The 17,816-nt window shown below is 46.1% G+C and overlaps 1 protein-coding gene across 2 annotated transcripts in view; it reads left to right on the forward strand.

The window, feature by feature from the left end:
• The first annotated feature begins 3,511 nt into the window (after nt 1-3,511).
• TIGAR (TP53 induced glycolysis regulatory phosphatase) overlaps nt 3,512-17,816 on the forward strand; it is a 254,178-nt gene continuing 239,873 nt past the window's right edge. Inside the window, exons 1-2 of one of the 2 annotated variants that reach the window (XM_078673962.1) lie at nt 3,570-3,712; nt 4,557-4,668. In XM_078673962.1, the coding sequence (XP_078530088.1) occupies nt 4,601-4,668 (68 nt within the window). In that variant the 5' untranslated portion in view covers nt 3,570-3,712; nt 4,557-4,600. Of the gene's footprint in view, nt 3,713-4,556; nt 4,669-17,816 lie in introns of both variants that reach the window. The other variant, XM_078673963.1, reaches the window with a different exon arrangement.

Here is a 17,816-nt window from a genome sequence, read left to right on the forward strand (position 1 = left end):
TCTCCTTGGCATCCTACATCCTTGCTCTGATCGTGTCGTGGAGCTCTCCCATAGGATCTTTCGCCAAAGGTTGGTAATTGGTGTGTACCCCAAGTAGTTTGAGGATCTCATCATAGTCCTTAGTATTCATAACCACAACCACGCTGCCTTTATCGGCCGGTTTTATAGTTATCATCCCATTGTCCTGTAGTGATTTTATTGCTAGCCAATCAGTTCTACTCATGTTTTGAAAGCTATGTTGACTCTGTGAATGTTCCAAGGAGGCAATGTCTTAGAGTACACGTTGTTCAAAGACTGCCACTTTGGGTCCCACAGAGGAAATCGGAGGACAAAACACAGAGGGGCGATGTAAATTGGTTGGGAAAACAGAAGGAGGATCAAGTGCCTTATACGCAAAGAACTTGTGGATTTTTATCTTCTTCATTAATTAAAAACTCCGCCCTTAAATTAAAGGTGTCATGTTTGGAGGTCGGCACGTATCCCAGGCCTTTGTTTAAGCCCTGCACCTCTGCAGGGGAGAGTTGATAGTCAGATAAATTAACCATAATGTTATTTATAGGGGTGTTAGGCCACTGCTCTGGGTTATCTGGGGTGAGTATGCCTGCCATGTTTGCTCCTGGTTTGGGCGGCCACTGCCTCTCTCCCTATGACCTACCCCTCTGTTGCCTCTTTGGTTCTGGCCTGAAAAAGACCTCTATAGTGCACAAAGTTCTTTGTTGGCTCTATTCTGGGGGTTAAATATGACCCTATTCTGATTGGATGTGGATGGTTGCTCACCCGCCTCCTCTTCCTCACTTCTGGTGTTGTCAAAAGTCCAGTTGTGTGGGGTCCTTCTACACTGCCGGCGACCCCCGCTGATAGTTTTGCTGGTAAGACTGTTCTGTGCTAGGTTGATAGTACTAATCTTCCCCATAACGGAAAGCTCACTCATGTGAGAATCGCTCTAGGTTGCGTTTTAAACCCTTGATTTTTTGATTAACCATATCATTTTTATAGTCAGCGAGGTCACTCTGAATACGAGTCAACTGTTTCTTGGTGTCATTAGCAGTAGTGTCCCTCTTGATTGACACTTCTAGTTCCATAATCTCCTTTATTAATTCTTTGCTGAGACTCCTAGCTGTATTAAAAAGGATTAACCAGTCGCAGGTGCACTTATTAGCTATGTAGCTTCAATCCACCCGAAACTGCTTGTCCTCTAAAAATATTTTCGGTTTAATCCTTACTATTAAACTGGCTGGGGCGGCACCTGTACGAAGATATTCGGTCATAAGCGCCACATGATGGGCAACCCAAATTTGGCATTTTTTGATATTCGTCAATTTAAACCAATCCTCTCTAGCTGTAGTGGTACTAGTTAATGGTGCACCTGGTAATAATGAAGGCCCAGAAAGAATAAGTGCAATCTGCTCATCTGAAAATGCCAAGCAGTTCCTGGCCATGTCACTCTCAAGGGCAACATAAGAAACCAAGTATATAGCCACAGACTGTTGCAAAGAGAGGAAATTCCTCTCCCGGCTACCGGAGAGACCAATGTCTCGCGAAACTGCTGCAGTCGAAGGTTCCTACAAATACTTCTGGGATTCCTTTTACAAAGGCATTTTGACATGCTTAAATGTAACAGGCATACTTTTACCCACACATAACCACTCAAAGGGCCGGGCCCACAAGTTCTATTCTACATTTGTTCTAGAATTTCAATCCGATGGTTCTTTTTAGCTGCTTTTAAGCGTAGAGGGGAGAAAATCGTTAATAACGCCAATCAATTCAATAGGAATTTCTCTGGACACGTAGTAACCAAAGACAACTTCATGAGACTAGTCAATTTATTACAAAGCCAAAAATAACTGGACATAGAGACACTTCAAAATGAGGGTGTAGAAATACATTGGAATCAACATAAAGCCAAATCTGCGAATACTATTGAGTTGGTGAAACATGCACAAGACAATTAACTCAAGAAATAGGATGAAGAGAATCAGAAAGTATGAGCCCAAATTTCCCTGCATTGAGAGTTGATGAATGTAAAGTAACAATCTATCCCTACACTAACACTGAAGTGATATCCCTAATTAAGCATCCTCAGGGAAAGAAATAAAAAGGTGTCAGCTTGTGGAGTCTTCCTAAGAAGTCTCTCCACCATCTGTTGGTAGGATAGCATAAAACTATTGAGACAGAGATCGTTCTGAGATGCTCTCTCTCTTAAGGAAGAGAAGAAGTGGGCTACTTTCCCTGCTTGCAATGCTCAATATTACAGGTATCTTCCCAAGAGAACTTGCAGGTCACGCCATCCGCTCTGACCATGCTATCATAGGTACTTTTCCATGGGACAGCAATGTTCCTGAAGAGCAACATGTTGACCTTGATTCACAGGCCTTCTCCGGTGTGAAAATACAAAATTTTTCCTTGTTGGCCTTAGCTCACGATGTATCCTCTTCTCTCGTTGTCTGACTAATAAAACAAAGACATTATTGTAGCTGATAATTGTGCTCCTTCCACCTGCAACACAAATGTGAGAAAGAACGAAATCTACAGCACACAGCACACATGAAATGTTAATTCTTCATGTTAGTGTTTTCTGCAAGTTACATTTTCTTTCTACATTAACGTTTACTATTTAATGGCCTAAATACATCACATTTTACGTAATTACATTTCAAGATACTAGCACCTTATGTTAGCACGACAACGGATTATATGCAGGTGCACTCTATATGAGTGGTTAAAGCGCACCCCTACAAATGAAATGAAATTTCCGCTACATCACCACCATACAGTGGTAAAAATGCAGGTCAAAACTTTTTTTTCACCTAACGGAAAACATTTTTAGGTCTAGCCTACAGCGCTTGCGCTGCAGGATGTCTATGCATGTTTCCGCATCAACGCACTGAAAGGTAAGTAGATCCTCAGTGCCTGCTTTTACTTGTGCGCCTGTAATAAAAAAATGTATATACATAATAATCACAGGAACTCATTGGTGCTTTCCTGTGCTGTGGTGATTACCGTCAGCTGGGGATGTCATTGTGCTGAAAATACATATGAGTGGGGACATGTTGCAGTAAAGTGCAATAATCTGCCGCTTCATTATTGCGTACCTAGCCACTTTTAAATATGTAAGTTCAGACTACCAAATGTACACAATTATCAATTTTATTAAGTACTTCTCAGTATAGTGCTATAAGGTGCCATATTAATGTCAAAGCTTCCATATGTTACATACACTTATTTTTAAATAGACTTTATTATATTTTGTGTAATGTTTGTTGTATATTTTACATTGCAAATATTGTCAGGGCTCGGCTCGTTAACGTGCTATAAGATAAAATATTGGCTCGGCTCTTTCTGTTAATTGGTTGCCTCGTCCACCTCTAATCTGAAATACAGAGCCGCTTCGGAGTCCGACGTTCTGGACGCAGAGGATGAAAGTGCTGAGCAGGATATCAATTTATCCAATCAAACAGCGCTTCTGAGAACAAATGAACAGCTGCTTACGGCAGCCAATGAAGAGCAAGTTAACATGTCGCCGGTCCGCCGGTTTACATGCAGATCCGTCACTGGTAGGGCAGCAGCTCAGGGACAACTCTTTCTTCTGGCTGCAGTGCGGCAGAAATCTGAGAAGCAGACAGACAGCCGGCACCCAAGGGCGATGTGGAACAGACGTCTTCGGGTTCTTTAGAGGCATCATGGTCAGATTCGCAGTGACTTTAGTCAGACAGTAAGTTCAGAATATTTTCCTTTTGCCGTATACATGTATTTAAGCAAGAGGAGAGTTGAATAGGAATGAAATACAAAACAAAAGTAAATACTGACCGGGATTGGAAGCTGCTCTCTTTCCAATTTTGACTGTTGCGTGCTGCCTGTTTTGGAAGACTATCAGTTGAAATCCACAAGGAAGGAGTCATCTAAAACCTGCACCGAACTGTGACATATAGAGCGGGGGAGCAAAAGTGCGAAAGGTTATGGGTGAACTAAAAACATTGGATTAACCACTAACCTTGGCTATTGGCTAAGAGGAGTGTGCTACCCAGCGTTAAGCGCCTCAACGCCTCGTCAGAGGCTGAAAGTTCCCTATAAATGCAATAATAATAATAATGCATTTGAAAGTATCACATTGGAAACCACCCGTTGAGTCACGATTTCACACTGAGATTTTGCTGCACACTCGTTATTTTAACAAGACCAGACTGAATATGACAGAAACACTTCTCTTTTCCCTTGTTTTTTTGTTTTCCTTTTAGGTTCACATTCAAACTATGGCATGATGTGGAGCATGATTGATTAGAAGTGTTTTTGTTTGTGATCTCCTTGTTTTTGTCAGCTAGCCTCATTTAAACCCCTAATGTTCTGCATTCCACCCTATTACAAAACTAGTCTGAACTGTTAATGTAATACCAATATGAAATGCATACATGTTGTTTTCGCTGCTACTTGCCTTTTGTTCGGTTGAGTTGGGTTCATTACCACCTCATAGGGCCTCCTCATCACAATCCTTACCATGTGAGGCAGTCCTGCCTCAGGACAGACAATTAAAACGTCAGTATTTCTTTTTCCCATTCAAGCCCCTACCACCCAGCATCATGCCTGTTTTTGTCTACTGTCTGACATGGCAGTCGGAATGTTGGTGTTTGCGGTGCTGTGTTTCCTGTTTCTGGATTTGGGGACTACGGTGCAGTGAGTTTGTTTCTTTAAGTTTTCCTGTGCTGATGCTACTGTGCGTGTTTGTTCCTACTCCGTTGTCAGAATGCACTCCCAGCGCATGTGCTTGGCTGTGGCGGGAACCTTTCTTTGGCATTCAGGCTTCGGGTCGTTCCGGTGCTGGGAATTTCTTGCAGCATCTGGCTCGCTCTGCCATGGTTTTTGTTGGTGTGGGGGAGGCGGCAGGTCTGTCCCTTTTGGCATTTCCAAGTCTTGTGTTGCTCAGTACTTGGTTTCCTGGTGACAGTATTTAATGGGAGTAGCTGGGCACTTTCTGGTTCATTCTGTGGCTTCCTGTGTTGTTCTTCCTGTTTTGCCCTTCCTGTTTTGCCATGGGAGATGAGGAATACAACATTTTCCAGCTATCGCAACAATAATTTTAGATTCTATTAAGGACTCGAAGGCGAGGATTATGCTTTCTCAATTTCTTTACTGACTCAACAGCAGCCAATGAAAATAAAGTACTTTTAGTAAGAAACATCGTTTCCCATGAGGCTGTGAACCACCCCTCCTCAAACAGCCAATGGCAACGCATCATACTGAACAAAATAGAGAGGCACCTTACTGACTTCCTCTTTCTTTGCAAAACCAGTCTATAATGTCCGAACGAAGAACAGTTCCAACTCTCAACGGAGAGAATAACGGCAGATCCAATTCTCAACAAAGAATATATTCCATGAATCCTGGGAGCAACATCCATCCTCCAACAACGAGGTGATCCATCTCCAGAAGGATCAGCAACTTAGTTCTGTTTAGGATCGTTTCTCGAAAGAGAATCAAGTTTGAAAATAGGGAACCCAAAAGGTTTGACTACTCAGGGTGGGTATTAACAACATATGAATATAGAAATCATAAACATATCAGCAGAACCCAACGGGTGGGATAATCCTCGCCTCCGTGTCCTTAATAGAATCTAAAAATCTTGTCGCGATAGCTGGAAAATTTTGTATTCTATTTCAGGACCGGAGGCTTCAGATTATGCTGGTTCAAAGCTCATCAATAATCACAGATGAAACATGCGAAATAGGTTTGTAATAAAACACCTTAAACATTGAATCAGACGACCAGTCAGCAGCTTTCAGGATATCTTCTGAACGAGATCCTAACATGAATGCTTTAGGGGCTATGGCGCCTCTGGTGGAATGAGAACCATACACTGAAACATCAATGCCTGCTTCTGACATAACCAATCTGACCCAACAAGCCATAGTGGCAGCTGAGACTGGTCTAAAAGTTTTTTGAATTGCTAACAATAATTGACACAACGGTTCAGACCTATGCGCAAGAGTGCGTTACTCATAAACCTTTAAACATTGCAAAACACATAATTTAACATTGTGTGGAAAAGCAGGATACTCAACCGAATGTGACATAGTTTTGGTCCGTGTCGTAATGATGAAACAGACACACTGTGGGGAGAAAATTCTTCCCGCCAGATCCAAAGCACGCACATCAGACACTCTTCAACACGAGATCAAACATAACAACATTGTGAGCTTGGCAGATAACTGCTTCAAAGATAAATCTTTGTTAACCGGGAAAGACTCGAGTAAGGACAGAACCTTAGAAATGTCCCATAATGTCGAATACCTGGGACGAGGTTGATTAGCCACCCTAATACCTTTGAGCAACTTACACACTAGCGGATGCATCCCCACAGGCTTACCATTAACGGGATTATGTCCTGCCGAAAGTGCTGATCTGAAGTTATTAACTGACTTCTAGGAGAGACCAGATTCAGCACATTCTAAAAAGAAAATTCAACACTTCTTTTACATCTGATCCCACGGGATCCACCTGCCGTTGAAGGCACCAACCCACCCATCAATTCCAGGAAGCTGAATACCGTTTGCGGGTAGATGCAGCCCAAGCATGTTGTATAAAGCCGCCAGCCGCCGGTGAAAGGCCGTCAATGCTCTCATGTCTCCTGAGAGCGTCCACACCATGAGGGACAATTGGTTTTGCAGGACCAGCGGATGGGGCGCTCCCACTGGGTCCTGGAGAAGCATCGGGAATACCGGGAGCTGAAAAGATAAATCCACTGACAATTGCAATAGTGTGGGAAACCAGGACTGAGTCTTCCACAATGGTGTCATCAACATTACTGAAGCCGCCTGTCGACGACCAGGGCTGCCACTCTCTGGATCAGCGCAAAGTGGGGAAGGCATAATTCCTCTGAGACCCCCAATGCTGTATGAACGCATCCGTTCCCATAGCCATCGGGTCCAGTCCCCAGCTAAAGAATTGCGGGAGATGGGCATTGAGACGAGAGGCAAAGAGGTCTATCTTGCATACTCATGATCTCCGCAAACAGGGAAGTGTGAAGCCTCTGGTCGCTGTAATCCCTCAGGAATCTGGAGTTCCAATCCGCTACCTGATTGAGTTTGCCGGGCAGGTATTCTGGTATGACATTGATCTTGTGATCCAGGCAGAAGAGCCAGAACTCCCTCACAATGTTGGCCAACAAACAAGATCGCGTTCCTCCTAGGCGATTGATGTATCTCACCGCCGACACATTGTCCATCCAGAGTAGAATGCAGCAATTGCTCTTCAGAGGAGATATTAATTATATGGCAAATGAACCTGCTAGTAACTCGAGGGAGTTGATGTGCAACTTTAACTCGTCGGCTGACCAACGTCCGCCGGTGACAAAGTCTCCACATCGAGCGCCCCAGCCCAATCGGCTGGCATTAGCCTCAACAATGACGTCGGGGGCGGCGCTAAAAATCGCTCTTCCGTTCCAGCCCGCCATGTGTTCCAGCCACCAGAGAAGCTCCTCTCGAGCGTCTGGAGATAGGGGAATTAGGTGGTCGTGAGAAAACCTCTTTTGTATATAATGAATCTTGAGACGCTGTAAGGCCCGGTAGTATAGAGGGCCTGAAAAAAATGGCCTGGATAGAGGAAACTAAGAGGCCCACAATCCTTGCCAATACTCGCAATGAAATCATTTGTTTGGACAGGGAGTTCCTGATCTCTCGTTTGATAGATCTGAGTTTGGTCAATGGGAGAAGCAGTTGGGCGGATGCTGAGTTTATCTGAAAGCCTAGGAAGTCCACCTGTTGGCTTGGAACGACCATGGATTTTTTGGTGTTTATGACAAACCATAGCTCTTGTAACAGGGACATTGTCCATTCTAAATGATTGAGCAGAAGTTTTTGATCCTGAGCCAGGAGCAGCATGTCGTCGAGTTAGACAATCATGCGCAATCCCATTTCCCGAAGACGGGTTACAACCGGTTTCAAGAGTTTGGTGAAAACCCACGGGGCTGATGACAGTCCGAAAGGTAGTGTGCAATAACAGTACCATTGCCCTTTCCATTGGAACTCAAGGAATTTCTGATGAGAGGGGCAAATCGAAACCTTGATAGGCATCCTTCAGATCCAGACGGACCATCCAGTCCTGTTCTAACAGGAGATCTCTCAAAAGCTGGATTCCCTCCATCTTGAAATGCCTGTACATTACAAGGAGGTGTAATTCTCTGAGATTTTGAACCAGCCTTTGACCACCTCCTTTCTTTTGCACCAAGAAAACGTTGCTGCAAAACCTGCTTGGCCAAAATATCTTGAAGTTCAGAGTCTATAAAATTCTGTTCTTGAAGTGGAAAAAAGGAGAGGACAAGGAGGAGTCAACTGAAGGTGGGAGTCTAGAAGTTCTATCTGGTACCCCTGGACTGTGTGGAGAATCACTCATCCGTGGTCAGACGTGTCCAGTTCACAACAAAATGTAACAGCCTGCCCCGAGGGGAATTATTAGAAACAACAATGGACTTACCAGAGGATTGGTTATCGAAGTTTTTGTAGCCTCTGTTAACACCTCTGTTGAAGCGGCCTCTGAAGCCTCGAGACCTGGATGGGTAGAAGCCCGCTTTGTCTGGCTCTTGTGTGTATCCCCTGCGCCGGGGAGCAAAACCTCCCTGAGGACTGGGATTGGCGTAGCGGCCGGTCGAGCGTCCCCTGCCACGACCGACCCTACCAGAGACCTGGTGGAAGACTCTCTTCAAAGAAGGTTGGGACTTATCCAGGGAGGCAAAGGTACTCACAAATTTGGCTATGTCTTTAACAAACTTTTCGCCAAAAAGTTGTCCTTCGGCCAGCGGGCCCGGTTCCGCCGTGGCTAGCTCCACAAGCTGTGGGTCAATTCTCAGGAACACGGATTTGCGAAGTTCTGAGGACAGGGCGCAATTAGCGTTGCCATGGAGGCAGATCACCCTCTGGGTCCAGCCAGCCAGGACCTCAGGATGAATAGCGGCCCCGTCTCCTGTGCTTGTAGGGCTAGCTCAAGAATTTTGGCCCGGTGACTGGCAATGTCCAACACCTTATCTTAGCACGCCCGGAGGGTGCGATCAATGCCTTTTTTCGTATCTTTTTTTGTATTTCTTTGAAAAGGTGGTCATTGAAGAGTCAATATCCGGGGTAACTGCCACCTTGTGCGCTAAATCAGGACGGGGGCATTCAGATTTAAGATGAGCTCTTAACTCTTTGTCAAACCTTTTTCTCAAATGAGTTTGCATGTACTCCGCTACAGCCGGAGGAGGGGCCCAGTCAGCCGAGCGAGGGTGCACAATGTCTGAAGGATCAAAGGAGAAGGGGGAAGGGTGGATGGGGGAAGATGAGTGTTTGCGCTTCTTAGCGCATTTATGAGGCCTAGACTCTTGGGAAGAGTCTGTGTCAGTGTCAGTGGTGGTGTCCGGAATTTGGATAGGGATGGGCGGGGAAGGAAAAGGGTCCGGCTCCATCTTGGGCCTGCTCTCTGGATTTATAGAGCGAAGAGTAAACTTCCACATGGGGCCATGGACGCCCGGGAAGTTCGGGAGGAGGGAAGGGTGTCGGGGCTGAAGGAGGGGTCATTAGTTACCAGAAGTTCTAATCGCTGGGAGATAGGTAATAAGGCGGAGGAGAGCACCTTATCCAGCTTGGCTTCTAACCTTTTATCTATAATGTACTCAATGGACTCATCATAGTAGAATGCGTCATCATCAGGGGCATCACATGCATCTACTTCCTCTTCGTAGACCTCGCAGTCTGACATGATTCATCAGAATATAAAATATTCAATCAAAATCCCCAGTGGGAAGCACAAGTTATCAGCGCCCACTCAATAAGTTGGGGCGTCAGATGGGAGCAAAGAGGGCAGTGGAGCCAGAGAGATACCACCAACAAAGTAAATGCGCAGGACTAATGGAGAGTGATAAACCCCCACTTGCCTACGCAGAGCAAGGGTGCCAAAAATTTGTTTCCAGACAAGCTGGAATATCTAGGGTAAATGTCCTCAAGCTCTGTTACACAAACGCTGCCTCAATTATTTAAATTGGACCCGGTATCTACTCCGATCTGCCGGGTGCCTAGGAACCCAGGATCGTGGGGAAGGCGTCTGTCTGGCTGTTCAAGGGAGCTGCTCGCTCACGCATGTGCGTGCAGGCTCCCGAGACGTACGCAGGCTGCCCGATGGGCTCCGGCATGGGTCTCGCTCACTACGGGGGGCCAGTACCTTTCAGAACGAGTAAGGTGAACGGGCGAGCGCCAGCGGCGCTGAAGGCAGCAATCAAGCAAGGAACGATAGAAGGGGTGAGAAGAGCCTCCAATGAATGAAAAATGGCGCGCACGTGAAGCATAGCGTGAAACCCCCGATCAAACAAAGCAAATAAACGCGCTGCACAACCCTACAAATAGCATACAAAAAGTCATTACAATAAGCACGAGCCGTGCATATAGTGCAATTAAACGTAATCAATCATCAAGGCAATAACGATAAGTGGAACCAAATAGAGAGGCACTTATCTTGACACCGGAGCAGCAAAGGAAGAGGAAGCCAAGATGGTGCTTCTCTATTTTGTTCAGTATGATGTGTTGCCATTGGCTGTTTGAGGAGGCGTGGTTCAAAGCCTCATGATAAATGATGTTTTTTACTTAAAGTACTTTATTTTCATTGGCTACTGTTGAGTCAGTAAAGAAATGGAGAAAGCATAATCTGAAGCCTCCGGTCCTGACATAGAATCCTCTCCGGTGCCTGCAAAGTCATTAACCAAACAGAATAATGTTTAGGAGCGGCAGGAGGGTGACCTGTTGCAGATTTCCGGGTCTGATTTGCAAGATTTAATTCATTCTGCTGTCCAGACTGCGCTGCTTGAGCCATGGGCTAAACAATCTAAATTGGAGGATGGTGAGGACATGGACCATTTCCCTAAGGGGAAGTATATCCAGGGTAAATTTTTTTCAGATATGTTGGTCCATATTCGTGAGGTGCTGGTGTTTGATCGTAAGTCATTGCTTGATGAGTTTTTTTTTTTTTTTTAAACTAGCTTTATTTGTCACGTTTCACATATATTGCAGAGCTCCAAAGCCCCGGAGACAGCTGCACACATCCAATGCACAATAGCAAATGACAGTGACTTTTTATATTGAGGAAAATAACAAGAACACCCTGCCCTGCCTCCCCCGATTGCACCCACACTCCCCCGGAAACACTTAGCAGTACACTGGAAGTACATACAAAACCCCCATCCCCTCTGCAAGGTCCCATCTTCTTCACACTCATCAACCTGTCAGAGGGCCATCCCCTTCCAACGGCGGATCTAAGTCTAGTCCCCGGTAGTCTGCCCATTGTTTCCAATTAATGTTTACGGGGACACCCCTGGCAGTAAAGATCGGCTGTTCAAGGCCCATGCAGAAATCTAACCCATTTCTCCATGTGGTCAGCGATGGGGCCTGGGGTGCCTTCCACGCCCTCGCTGTCCCCCTCTTTGACAACGTTAGACCAAGCAACAAGAGATGTCGCTTATATCTATTGCTCCCCACCCCCTCCATGACATGTAACTGCGCCAAGCGCGGCGTGCGAGGAAGCTCCCAACCCCGCACGTCTGACAGACAGGAAAACACCCCTCCCCAAAACCTGTGTAACGCATCGAGACAGCAAAGCGCTTGGTTGGTGGAGGGAGAGCGGGGATGCCGCGAGCAGCGGATCGGCCGCCCCTCCCCCAGAACACCGGGGAGGATATAACCAACGCCCAACTTCCGCCTCGCAGGACGCGCGTGGGCGGAGCCCGGCTAAGCCCGGCTAAGCCCGGGCAAAGGGCGGGCCGTCTGTGGCCATCAGGGGCCAGAAGAGGCCGGGCCAGGCCACCCCTCTTCAGCTTGAAATTACATCATGGGTAAGCAAACTCCATTCTTCACAAGATCAGGGGGGGTCAAAGCCAAAGTCCCGAGAAATCAGCATCTATCATTTCCTATTTAACATCGGCGGTGGGCGTTTTGAATACTGAAATTGCCAACACAGAGAGGGAACTTGGGCTGAACCCGATTGATGTACAAGTAGCTGGTTTAGCCCCCTCGGTTATGAAAAATACGGTCCCCCTGGAGCCCCTTGTACTTGTTAACAAGCCATCTTGTGTCCAGAAGTCGCCCTATGTTTTCCCTGAGGAGAGGGTTGTGGTGCCTGTAAGTAATACTCCCTGTAAATTTCCTACCCAGGACACATTCACCAATGGGCAGTTCATTAAGCAGAGCACTGTGACAAAGAGAGCATTAAAGAGGTCGAATAAGCGGGACAAAGCCACTAAAAGTGCCTCTTTGAAACAAGGACCTGGTATAACTAACCTCATAGTCAACTGTATGGGACATGGCAGAGGAAATTTTTACCTCTCGGTTGGAGAAGGCTCTAAGCAGTGTCGCCAAGGACATCATTGATACTCTGAATATTTGTGTTGCCAGCCTACTAGAAAAATGTGAACGTATTAACTCAGTTCTAAATGTGCCCAATTGTGTACCTGGTTCCGCCCAAATCCCTGTGTCCCCTAAATGTACTCCTAAAACAGGCTCTGGGATAATTATGGGGGAAGAAGGTTTTATGATTTTGAGCCCCCCAAAGGTCGAGAACCCCGTGCTTGGCTCTATTATAACAAGCGGTCGGCACGACCACAATGGACATAGGGAGTTACAGAGGAGTTCAGCAAGGAACTCTGGGACACAAAGTAATTTAGTTCTACCCAGATGTAGTGGGGAAACCATGGACATACAGCCCAGGAGTAGTATAGTCATCCAACCCAATAATAATCTCCCTCCTGAAGCAGCCCCGCTGGTGGTAATTCTTGAGAGAGTTCCTCCATTGATGGTGGGAGAGGTTGAATCAACAGAAGCTTTGTTGTCCGTAACTAAAAAATGGTGTGATCTTAATTGTTCTGGTGACTCTGAAATCTCTTCTAATAATATAATGGCCAGGCGGGTTGGTTGGTTAGGAAGTTCCCATAAGGTAGTTAAAGGGGACTGTGTTGTTGTTAATTTTAATAAATCTCATGCGGCTGCCCGTCTGTTGTGGGGTGCATTAGATCTGAAGAGGGAGGAGGGTAGTATCAGGGCTTTATCATTAGGCTTCTTCTACCCCCTCCCAGATGCTTAAATGCAGCTAGGATATCTCTCCCAGAACAGATCTATGGTGAGGTAACGGGTTTTTAGGAACCTGTTTGGTGCCAGGGGATAACACCCGAAGACCTCTGAGTTCTCCCTGTTCCGGACCACAGAAACACGGAGTCTTCTAGTCGAGTCAGAGATCAAGTTTTATTGATAGCTACCAAGTAACAGGTGTCCTAGAAGCACGACAAACACGGGTCATGTGTTCTCAGGAGACTGTTCGTTTTTACAGAACCAGCCTTCTCCTTGTATACAAAAATAATAGCTGCAAGCAAGAATTCTTGAGTTTATGATATGGCTATACACATATTTCTACAATAATACAAAAGAGCGAAGTCATGTAGGCAAGCCCGTATTTTAGATGTCCAATTCGTGATAGATTACTCAGCCAAGCCCGGAACTCCCATCAGATATCGGTGAAGCCCCAATAAAAGAAGGCACCTCCTAGTCATAAAACTGGCCATAAACAGGGAGCGTGGACAGGTGTGTATGTGTGTAGAAAACATGATCTGTGCGCAGTGAATGGTTTATGGTATGTTGTACATTGATGCTATCGGGTTTGGCCACTGGGCGAGGAGCTGCCTAAACAGGTTTGGCTGGAGGCAAGGGAGTCAGTTGGGACAGGTCAGGGGGAAGTCAGGGAAGGTGGACGTGTCCTTTTAGATCAAGCTCGACCTTTAATTGACTTATCATGAGGGCAAGACACAAGATGGATACCGTTTACAAAATGGAGTCTGGGGGTTGGGACGGAAACTACGATTCAGGGGTGTTAGCATGCCTCGATCATGACGCAAATGCATAGGAATGATGTCCTAATCATTATCGGTTCGTCGACACCAAATTCGTCATGGTACGTTGATGTTTCGGGACACGGATATCGGGCCTCGATACCGGGACAACAGTAGGGTCCAGAATTTCAGAACCACAGACCCTCCTTTTGCCCTCATATAAGGCAATGATTCATGTTAATCCGAGTCTAAATCTGTATGAAGGAATTCGTGGAGATGCTGCTGTAGCATCATTCTGTTGCTCAGTTCGTCTCTTGACACAGGCTTCCGTACACATGAGGTAGCACAGAGGCCACATAGTGCCGGAGCGCACTGTACACATAGGCAGAACATAAACAGAAGTGCTAAGATCATCCCAATGAAGATCAGTGTTTTCCATCCCCAGGTGGCGATCAGTCCCCAGAACCACCCTAGTAAGGACCAGTCCCCTTTTTCTACGTGAAGGGAACCAGATATCTCGTGTAACTTAGAGATGGCCTGGTACACTGTCGGTGCGTTATCAGGGATGAAAATGCAACAACTGGATTGGATCACTCTACACACACCACCACGATCGGCGAGTATGATATCTAGGGCAACTCGGTTCTGAAGGGTCATAAGTCGATCCGACTGAAGTTCGGTCGTCAAGTTGCCAAGAGCTCCGGCCGTTGTACTCACGGCGGATTCAACTATCCTCGATAACTGGCGAATATTCCTGCTGTTCACCATAGGCCGCCAAAATGGCAGAAAACCCTTTGTGAAGTCAGCGAATTCCTGACCCGCGGTGTCGTCTTTACTCACGACACCTCTAGCTGTCCTTGTCCGATGGTAATCTGCTCTGGCCGTGTAGGTGGGAGGCAGCAGAAATGCGATAAAGCATGTACCTGAGAAGTCAGGGGGCAACCAGGTGTGGGCTTGGTCATGGCAGACGAAATACGTGCCTTTGGCTGCTAATAGTATAGGGGAAGTTCGAGAAGCGAACACATAGGTTTCCGTGCATATAATCTTTCCTAATTGTGCTTTGGGATCCCTGCCGATACCTTGTAAACATAAGTGACCTTGGTTGGGTACTATCCAAACTGGGCGGGATTTCTTTGCTGTCTGGCTCTTACTCAGGTAAACCCCATATTTAGTTACGTTCCAACGAGTGTACGGAGTGAGTTCATCTTTGGGAATCGTAAGATAGGTGTCGAACTCTCTACTCATATTTCTTATCCCTGCTATTAGTGCCTTGTTACTGGAGTCACTTTCAGTAGAACGTGTCGGGTATGGTTCTAGGGCGAATAGGAACATGGTCTGGAAAGCCCACAGAGAACCATAATAGCTGAATGGCAGGATGAAGTATGGGATACCTAGGCTGTCCGGATTTCGGTTTAAACCGACTCTGCTCGAATTTACACTACAGACTGCAAATTAGCTGACCAGGTTTAAACCGAGTATCGCTGATTTCATCCAATTTTATTCACCACTTGGCCACTTGCACCTTTTGGCCACTTGATGGCGCCAAAGCATTAAGCCAAGCTCCAATTTTCGCCCGAGAACGAGCATTAGGAGCCCTTTGTAGCCCGGTTTGGATTACATAGACAAGTGATACATCGTCAGACAGCGTACTGTAACAATGGAAGGTGTTCAGATGTCGGTGCAGACGGGCCTCGCAACCTCTGAGAAGTCCTGTCCGTCATGCTGGGTCCTTCATGGGAAGGGGCTGTTTTGTTGCCCTTTTCTGCAGACATGGAGCCCGGTGACGATTGTGTACTTCTAGGCGCTGTTTGGAGCATGAAAGCAGCAGTCTGATGCAGCACTGAGGTCTACAGCGCGTCAGCTGCCAGGCGCTAGTTCAGAATATAGCGCCTTGACGCAACAGCCTTCCTTTTCAGAGCAGCGTATTCAGGGCGGGCACCACAGGGCTGCAGTCTTCACTTTCATGGCCGCCAGGAGCACACAGCAGGGTTGGCAGTGCCGCTGTCGTGCCATCCAGGGATGCAGGCAAGCAGCGTGTGTCATGGTTATCGATCAGTCACCCTTCCACACATGCCACCGAGGCGATGACGGGGAAGGACCAATCAGAGAGCTTGGGGGTTAATAGCTTTTTATTTTTATGGTTAAGTGGATTGAGAGACTCTGCAAGTTCTTTTAAACCAAGGTAGGCCCAGGAGTAACAAATCAGTGCTGGATTATTATACATTTTTTTGCGCAAACAAGGCCAGGAGGTATTAGAGCGCTTAACATGAGCACCAGTTGCGTTACAACCTCTTCTGACATTGCACACCCGTTCTTCACAGTATGAGAATAATTGAAGATATACATTATTTACGTCTCTCTGCGAAGTAACGGAGTGTCCCACTGTTTAGTGCATCACAGAGTGCAGGGGGCGAAGACAGACAAGAGAATGGGGAGCCGAGGTGTGAATGGCCAACGGGCCAAAGCAACACCAGGCCCCCTGCCTGGCTCACGTGGGGAGGGGAGAGGAGCTATTGTGTCCTGGCGTCCGTCTTACTGCAGCCACACCCGAGTACTTAACAGGTCTGTAAAAGGCCATTTTCTTAACGAGGAGTTCTTGTTTTTCACCCCTTCTTAGAGCCCCTGCATCTCCATTATGCTGATTGCTGGAAGAATCTCTCCTTACCCCCACCCGAAATCTGCATATACACCACAGGAACACAGACAGACTAAACAGTTGCTAAAAAATGTGCATTATTCAAAAGCCAAACACGACCAGGCACTACTGTTGCACAGAAACACCCTGCTCTGTCCCTCTGCACCATACGTGTTTCCGTCTGCAGTGCATACTATGTAACTGCTGGACATATTCACTCCGTTTCCAGAAGTAATACTCCCTGAAAATAATATTTTTCACCCAGTGGGCGAAAATTGCAGCATTTCGGAAGAGAGTGCCAGGCTTGGGTAGAATGAAGTATCTGCATATACAATTCAGGGCCTGAGATGAAGCATGCTGTAACTACAAGTATTGCTCATATAATGTATTTTGTTTAAGAGTACGACTTTCTTGGTGCACTCGATCTGTCTACGGCCTGCAATTCAGAGGTTCCAATCAGCGTCAGAGAGCTTGGGGGTTAATAGTTTTTCATTTTTGTGGTTAAATGGATGGAGAGCCTCCGCAAGTTCTTCTAAACCAAGGTAGGCCCAGGAGTAACAAATCAGTGCCAGATTTTCTGTACTGTCACTAACCATGTAAATGAGTTCCATTTATAAATGATGCGTGTGAATTCTTGCTCCATAGTTTTTTAGGGAGGAGGGTTTTATATAGCGCAAACAAGACCCGTAGGTATCAGAGAGCTTTACATAAGGACCAGTTGCGTTACAACCTCTTCTGACATTGGACGCCCGTGTTCTATACTATGATATGAACAATTAAAGATATACATTAGGTCTCGTCTCTCTGAGAAGTAACTGAGTGCCCCTCTGTTAAAAACCATGATGGTTAAAAAGCATTAAGGGTACCAAGGATACAGATTTTTAGAGTTTTAACTCAAGAGCACTTAGAAACTGCAATTTGGCAGTTTTCTTGAATGTGCCTGTTAGAGTCATGATGGCTGAAGGTTTTGCTTCAAGGTCAGCTATTGGAACAAACATGTTTTCAAGACTTTCCAATCCTTAGTCAATTCAAGGCCAAGGGGACAAGGGAGAGAGTCCCAGAGCGAAAACCTGAGACACATTGTGCCCTTCTTTAAAACTAATTTTTCATGTGTGATTGGACTGAGAGTCTCATTTAGGGTGGCTGGTTAGACTTTTTGTTTGGGGTCATCAGGCTTTAAAGATAACATGGCTTCTTATGCTAGCCTATGCCTCAAATATGTGTTCTTCAATTTCACCAATTGGTTGGGAGACTGTTTAGTGGCATCTCCAGTACGCAACCGGTTTCTAAGTGTTTTTTTTGTATTGATCTTGATCTTCGGCCGCATATTGATAGTGATGTGAAAAAAAGTAGACTCTA

This window comes from Lissotriton helveticus, chromosome 1_1, assembly GCF_964261635.1.
Source record: "Lissotriton helveticus chromosome 1_1, aLisHel1.1, whole genome shotgun sequence".
Lineage (NCBI taxonomy): Eukaryota > Metazoa > Chordata > Amphibia > Caudata > Salamandridae > Lissotriton > Lissotriton helveticus.